The sequence below is a fragment of the Sitodiplosis mosellana genome, unplaced genomic scaffold (genome assembly GCF_009176505.1).
Source record: "Sitodiplosis mosellana isolate CC-2019 unplaced genomic scaffold, AAFC_SMos_1.0 Smas_scaffold_5, whole genome shotgun sequence".
In the NCBI taxonomy this organism is placed as follows: domain Eukaryota; kingdom Metazoa; phylum Arthropoda; class Insecta; order Diptera; family Cecidomyiidae; genus Sitodiplosis; species Sitodiplosis mosellana.
The window spans coordinates 3,593,965-3,601,865 of record NW_022595248.1 but is presented as its reverse complement, the minus strand read 5'-3'; the positions used below and the strand labels follow the sequence as shown (position 1 = coordinate 3,601,865).

At 35.9% G+C, this 7,901-nt stretch overlaps 1 protein-coding gene across 1 annotated transcript; it reads left to right on the top strand.

Moving 5' to 3' along the window:
- The first annotated feature begins 207 nt into the window (after positions 1-207).
- Positions 208-837, top strand: LOC129567005 (serine-rich 25 kDa antigen protein-like). Its single transcript, XM_055443454.1, has one exon. The coding sequence runs from the start codon at positions 208-210 to the stop codon at positions 835-837; it is 630 nt and encodes a 209-aa protein (XP_055299429.1).
- Positions 838-7,901: the final 7,064 nt, after the last annotated feature.

The window sequence follows — 7,901 nt, the reverse complement described above, 5'->3', positions numbered from 1 at the left end:
CCAATTCAATCAAATAAAAGTTTTTTCTCAAACCAGTCAGTTTATATAGAAAAAAAGATATAAAACAAAACAGAAAAAGACGAATTAATATAAAAGACAAAAAAAAAGTTAAAAATAATATCCGAACAAACCCACACGGAAAATCTAGAAACAAAAAACAAGTTACTTTCAAACAAACGAAGCACATCGATAGTGAGGAAGGAAACGATGAAAATCAAGGTGCTCGGAGTCGTCTGGGCATTAGCTCTGCTAGTTATGGTGCACGCTGCTCCTGATGATACAAACCTTGAAAGTCAAACAGACGTCCATCCGATCGTTTCTGAGCTAACAACAAAGCCTGATGAAAATTCAGCCGCTGAAAAAAATAAAACTGAGCCAACAACAAAGCCTGATGAAAATTCAGCCGCTGAAAAAAATAAAACTGAGCCAACAAAAAAGCCTGATGAAAATTCAGCCGCTGAAAAAAATAAAACTGAGCCAACAACAAAGCCTGATGAAAATTCAGCCGCTGAAAAAAATAAAACTTCTACAGAAAAACCAGCTTCTAGTGAAAAGCCAGACGCATCTTCAACTCCTGATGATACAGATGACGAATATATAACTGAGACGGAGATAGTAGAATCCAAAAGAAAACCGACCACAAAACCAGCAACAACTATGATCAGAACACCAGCTGCGACCAGAAACCCACCGTCAACTCGTAGGCCAATTCTAACGGCAACTGGAGGTTCAATAAAAAAACCAAAGCCAGCAAATGGTGTCTCTGCTGATCATCCAGCCACTCAAATGATTTTCCTGACCGTTTGCATTGTGATGGGAAACGTACTCCTACGTTAATTATGAAACAATTGAAATGTATCAATTACAATTCAATGTGAAATTCCACAAAATATTTCAATAAATCAATAGAATTCCAAGTCGTGGTCCATCAATATTTTTGCTCAAGATTTTTTTTAGCTACACAGGAGTTTTTTCACAGTGTGATTTTGATGTAACGGAGCCAAGGGAAATCATGGATCATAAACATTTTAATGAAATCCTACTGTTATGTAAGTCATCTATTATAAATAAATCTCACAAGCTGTGTGTATGTTATCGCAAAAACCATGAAAAACCAACAGCAATTTTGAAATGTGTGCAAATGAAATGTGAAAATTTGACGGGAAAACTGGCGTGTGCTTGGGTTTTTATGAACTGTAAAACAGAATCGTTGCAAAACCGCAAAATAAAGAGTTGAGCTGATGCAGAGGTATAGTCATGTGATGCATATTTCAATTTTTCCAGTAAAGCCGCTGAAGAGTCCCAGGAGAATCGACAAAAATGTTCACACACACACACCTCGGAAAAAAATCAATATTAATATTGTGAACAGCCTCGAGAAAAAAAGCGCATTGAGAATTGTGGCGGTGGCGCATCTTCATTCGATTTGTCACATTTTTTTCGTGTTATGGCAGCTTAAGCAACGACATAAATAAAATGTAGCGCTCGACTTAGATATAACGTACACGCGAAATGTGCGGCATAACATAAAACATGCATAAACCTCAAGAAAACAGATTAGATATTTCGTTTTTCGGCAAAAGTGGTTTCATATGTTTGCCTGCTGTGCTTGGCTTTTTTCTTTCATGACGAAGACTACTACTTTTCGACGGTGTTGTTGTTCAACGGGTCTTATTGAAAGTTGAAAATTGAAAGAGACATTTAATATGCTGCATACATAACGACGAGTTTACGTTTCATATTCAATTCTCATACGAAAATGGATCAAGAATGATGGGTGAGCCATGTGAGTGTGGTGCGGTACGTGTGAGAGATGACGGCATTGGAACTCCACCGAAAAAAAATCGAATGACATCTCAATAATGCCAATAAATGTGAAATGATGTTGAATTTATTGTGTAATATGTTCGCGTGGCAGTCGATACGACAGAAAAATCACAGTGTATTTGCACAAGAAGCACCCGAGTGATTTCGCCCAGACTAGGCAATTTGATACCAACACACTTCTGATATTCCATTCGATTTGAAATGATTTCATGTGTCACATAACATGGATTTCCTTTCTGTCTCTGTATGTGTGTGCGCTCGCTATTCGCATTCAGGAGCAGTGATAGGGTGTCATGACAAGAGTCATCAATGATGGCCCATCATATGAGATTGACAATATTTTATTAGCTCAAAAATTATTTGTTTTCACGGTGTTTATTTCTCGAAATTTCGATCCGTATTCAGATGTATGAAAATCATTTCATTGCGACCTTTTTGCTTTGGATCAGATTTCATAATCGCGATATTGTGAGCACTCTAGGGACTGTTTTCATTAACATCATCTGCAGAATGATGAGTGGCTATATACTTGTTTTGGTAAAAACGAGAGCTATCCCATATCCCACGGAATTCGATGCATCGATTGATGAAAAAGACAACAATTTGCTCGCTTCAATCACGTACAATTAATAACGAAGCAAACATTTAATGAAAGCAATACGGCTACTGGGATCACGCAAAAATTGCCGAATTATTTTGATCCAAATCAAACAAGCAAGACAAGACAATTTCACATATAAGTGTGACATGGTCTTTTGAGGCGAGCGAGCGCGCGCGCATTTATCATATAAAGCAAACAGCCACACACAGATACTCACAACCGATATAATTGAACTGGGATTTATTTACGCTGGTATTATATTTGACAAGTTACATAAATGAGCGCTTAATAAAAACGGCACCAAATGTACCAACACCGAAAACATAGCCACACACACACACACACACACACACACATACATATTATGCTTGGCATTCACATTTATTCCATACTCTTTTGCTGCCGCAACCAAAAAGAAAACAATCAAAATCACACCCTCGCACGTGATGATGCGTTGCGCATTCAGCACCACCGACAATGATGATAATAAACAAAATAAAAATAAAACAAAAGCGAAATCCACATTCGCAACAATCTTATTGTTATTGGTTATAAGCCACTAAAATTTACTCTGCTTATTATTTATATCCATTGGGCACAGCGTTTTTTTTTCTTCTTTTTTGCTTTCGTTCTCTTCGTCTTGCTCGTTCTCTGCTGCTCGCTCCGAAATGACAGCAACTGTAAGCAATAAATGCATTAAATCGAAGTGTTTTGGGCAAGATAACGGTGTCATATACGCGATTAGCTGACGTGTACAATACATGTGCCCATGCCAAATACATCGGACAAATGAACAATAAATGAAATCTCAATTTCCGCAAAGTTTTTTCTCTCTTTGCAAGATACAGAGTGCTCTCGCTCAGACAGAGTGGAATTTCATTTATCTCAAGCATCGACTATTCCACCGGATTAAAGTATTCTCTTCACATCATTTTGAACACTTTTCAATGGTCACGTAATCGTAAACTCAAGAGCTAACATCTTAAGGGAAATCAATAAAATTGATTGAAAGCACTAAATTCCTTGATTATTTCGGATTCGAAGCAAAACGTACGGAATGGACGTATTTTGACGTGGTTACAAATTGAGGAAAATTCTGCACAAAATAAAACCACTGCAGAGTTGGAGAAAGTGAGTTTTCCAAACTTCTTGTAATATGAGATAGATAAACAATTTGTGAAGAAAAATTAAACAAACAGCAGAAATTGCTGCAGCAATAGCATGGTATTGCGCCTTACTCAAAAACAGTATATTATTTGGATTATTTCAGACACTCAATATGCTCTAAGACTAACTAAGATTGATTGGAGAAAAATTGTCGAAATGATTTCTGCTGCTTCACTTAGATTAAATTTTAATACAATTTTGAAGAATTTTGAAGTCATGCACTTCATGCACTTGGTTGAATGCATTATTCACTTAACGAACATTTTCGATGTTCGATATAACGATCGATAACATTTTTTTCGTTCTTTCTTCGCACTTAATCAAACCGAATGTGAAATTTTCAAGCATAGCAAACTGTGTTCTTGAAAAATATACTTTCAATGGATTTGCAATGCAAATTTTTCATGCATACGTTCTATTGCGTCATTCAAGATTTTCTTGATAAAAAGTGCGAAAAAGTAGCAAATGATAAAAAAAAATAGCCTTTTAGGGCGAGACAGGAAAAAAATGAGATCATAAAAATATGTTTTGTTGGAACAAAAGACGTATTTTTTACATCATATAGTGAAGATGTATTATTTAGCGAAATGGAGTCCAGTGGCGCAAAACATCAATGTTGCATTTGTACCGAAATGTTCATGTCCATAAATATTCATTATTGTTTCGCATTACGACCGTATTTCATAATAATCCGATGCTTGTATTTGACCGATGTGCAGTGACCAAAAGAGCATACGTTCCTTGGAAGAAGAAATGTCTACCCCATCATCTTTTTTCTGTGTCTAACGTCGGAAATGTGCAACGAAAGTGATAATGGAATAATTTTGTAAAGAATTGATTTTTATCGCTTATGAGCAGCGGCCGTTGTTACGTTTATAAGGGTCGCAAATTCGTCGGTCATTTGTTTTTGATGGCAACCATCTATTGAAGCGTGAAAGTATCATTTTTTTGCCATTTTCCGGTGAATGAGAGGAGTTTGTCTTTCAGTTTCATTCCATTTTGTCCCACAGTTATGATTCATAAGTTTTGGCAAAATCGCATAAGCCTCTTGTCCATTGACAAAAATTATTATTTAATGAAGCATGTGGTAATTGTCGTAAAAGTGATACGAAAGTGCATACTCGCCAAACGGCCAATATAGCACTGGCTCTATGTATAAAGAGTGTACACTGTACATATATGGAGGTTCTCGAAACCATTAGAACGAACTGTCGTTTGGGAACTCGTGCAAGAGTTTTATTATACATAGCGACGATGTTGAAGTAGGTCAGTGACATTTTATCGATTTCTTTTTTCGTTCTTGTCTTCGTCCGTCGTCGCATTCTTTTCGTTAATTTACATTAGCTCAATATGCTGGCGTTCATTTGCCCAAACGAAATGTAATTGAAATGGGAAAACTGTTGCTTTTTCGTGTGCATTTTCACTTTCAGTCGACGATTTTGAAACGGAGTCGAGTAATTCTGCCGCGGGCGAGAAGCGGGAACAGAACGTAATTACAGAGCAACGACAGTAAAATTGAACAGCACAAACATCTCCGCCCGCGTCTCAGCACGTAAATATTTTGATAATAGACGCAAAAAGATTCAACGTGGAAAAAGCGAAAGAAAAAGCGACTGTAATTGGCTTACGCAATGTTGATATGGAAATATGGGATGATTTGTTTAGAGTTGCCCGTGCTTTTTGTTATTCTTTTTGACGCAAGCCTGTTAACGTAGAAACGATTATTTTCCAGAAAGTTCAAATCCGATTAGCCTTTCGTTTATTCGCGCTCTAGAAGCTACACGTGTCTCGCCTTGTCGTAAGGAGTGAGCACTTTTTTTTAAAGGGTTTAATTAAGACGATAATTACGTGTAATTCGATATGTCATCCAGAATATCATTTTTTTTCGCCGCCTTGCATTGTGTAACACAATAAGCATTTATAATATCGCATTTTTAAGCCAATTTGTTGAATTATTTTTACCATCAAATTTCCATTGAATGACGCATGAAAATGGAGAAAGATGGTTTTTGAATGTTTTGAAAATGAACACCGATATGCTTATGGATTTTTAGGCATTGTGATGAAATGAATATATTTTCAATAAAGAAATCATTATCGCATTTTCCATATTCGAATAATGACCAAGAAGTCTTGGGTAATGACTCAATATTTAATGTTTCTTTCTATTTTCTTTGAAAATTGCCCTAAAACACTTATCAATTTATTGCTTTGAATTGTTTCAATATCAGTTATTGCTTCTCGAAAGAACATCTCAATTTTACTGGCGGCGGTGGCGACGACGGCACGGATCATTGATACCTGACCACGTTTTTTGGTGTTTTCATTTGATAATAATAAACAGCTATTAAATTTGAATAAACTCAAATGCCTCAATTCAAAATGGAGCAAAACACTCCGTTTTTATGTTCTCATTTCATCTGATACGAAGGGCGAACAAGAGCGAAGGCTATAAGAATAGGTTATAAGAAAAACATGACGAAACATGACGAAGACAGCGATTGTGCACTTGGAATAGAAACAGCTTGCAAATGGGCAACACTGAAAAGCGATTTGTCCAATGGCCCAGCGAACAAAAAGTGAGAGAAATTGAGAAATTTTTATATGAAAAATAAACAAAACGAGACAAATTGAGGATCGAATGACCAGAACAAAAAAAAAATGTTGAAATTCCAGACGCTCATTTGTTCACCGGGCTATCAGTGTCTCTAATCATAGAGAAATTCTTCAATTCTCTTATCAATTTCATTTGAACAATAAAAACTCGAGTATCCATCCCATTTTTATAGCCCTCTTCTAAGGCTTCATTTTGGAAATGAGAGAGAACTATTGAAACAAGTTATACCAAACAGAACGATGAAAATCGAGCGCCATTTATAAAATTGAGAACCAATCACACTCAATAATCAATATTTAAAAAGAATAAACGATTGAAAATTAGACTTTGTTTTGGTTTTCGTATAAACAGCATTTGGAATAGTTGATTGAAATCGCATAGAAGAAATGACACAAAGCAAGCCGATCGAAATAGCTCGTCACGAAGAAAAAAAAGAGACTGAAGAAAAATATGCGCGACCATGATCTAACACAATATCAAAATGTGTAAATGATCAAACCTATCGCAGATCGACACATTTATTCTTTTTTCTTGTTACAAAATTCAAGATCATAACTATGCGTTTATGTTGATAATGTGGCATTTACGCGCCGATGACATATCAACGACTCTTAAAACAAATAGCACAATGAAAGAGACACAAAAAGGACCCACACACGAGAAAAAAAATAACTTTTTCTTGCTTTGTCTGAATCAATGTCGACATAAGCCGTCATCAACCGAGTCCCGTGCGTGCAATGACACATTCACACAAACACATATACACCCCAACAAAAATGCTCGTCGTTTTGATGGTGAACGAGAAAAAAATCACTTTGTTTTTCGTATGGCCATAAATTTTCGTTAACGTCAATTTGATTTGTCTTCGAGACAAGAAAATCGAGAGAGAGAGAAAATCGTAACACAACGGTCAGACTTAGAAAAAATATGTACAAGAACACACACGCTTAGTCAAATGCTGAAATGTTACTAGGATATAATGAAAATTGATTCCTGAAAATGAGCACCGAAAAGAGAAAAACGAAATGCCAGCCGCTGTTGACGACGATGCGTGAGTAATCGAGTCGTTGTGCATTTTTATTAGGTTTCCAAATGGTCAGCAATCACAATTCTAGCGGATGGCTCATCAAAATGGATGTATCTAGGTTTTGATTCAAAGCTTTTGAAACACCAAACAAGCATAAGTTGAAACGTACAAAGGACTTTTTTTGGAATTTTGAAGTGACAGAGGAATGCTATTTTCTTTGTATTGTAGTTCTTTTGGACAAGTTAAATGAATTTTTTTTCAGTGATAATCCTATAAAGCTGAAAAATGTGGTATTCGTACGATGATTGCATGTACCATAATAATTGAATGGTTTGGAGCGAAAATGTAATACAGAAAAGTTGAGCGGCAAAATGTCGATGATGTATGAGCGGAAAAGGGATAGCTAGGAAATAGCTTCTTCACTCATTTTTTACAAATTGTAGTTCAATATAGTAACTATAAACTATATTGAACTATATAGCTATCCCTTTTCATTTGACATTTTTCCGCTCAACTTTTCTGTATTACATTTTCGCTCCAAACCATTCAATTCATATTCAATTGAACATTCATGAACAAAAATGCGTTCATGGTGAAATTTGAAAAAGATTGAAAATATTGCTTTCGATATTTGATCAAAATTCCATTGCAAATAGGAAACT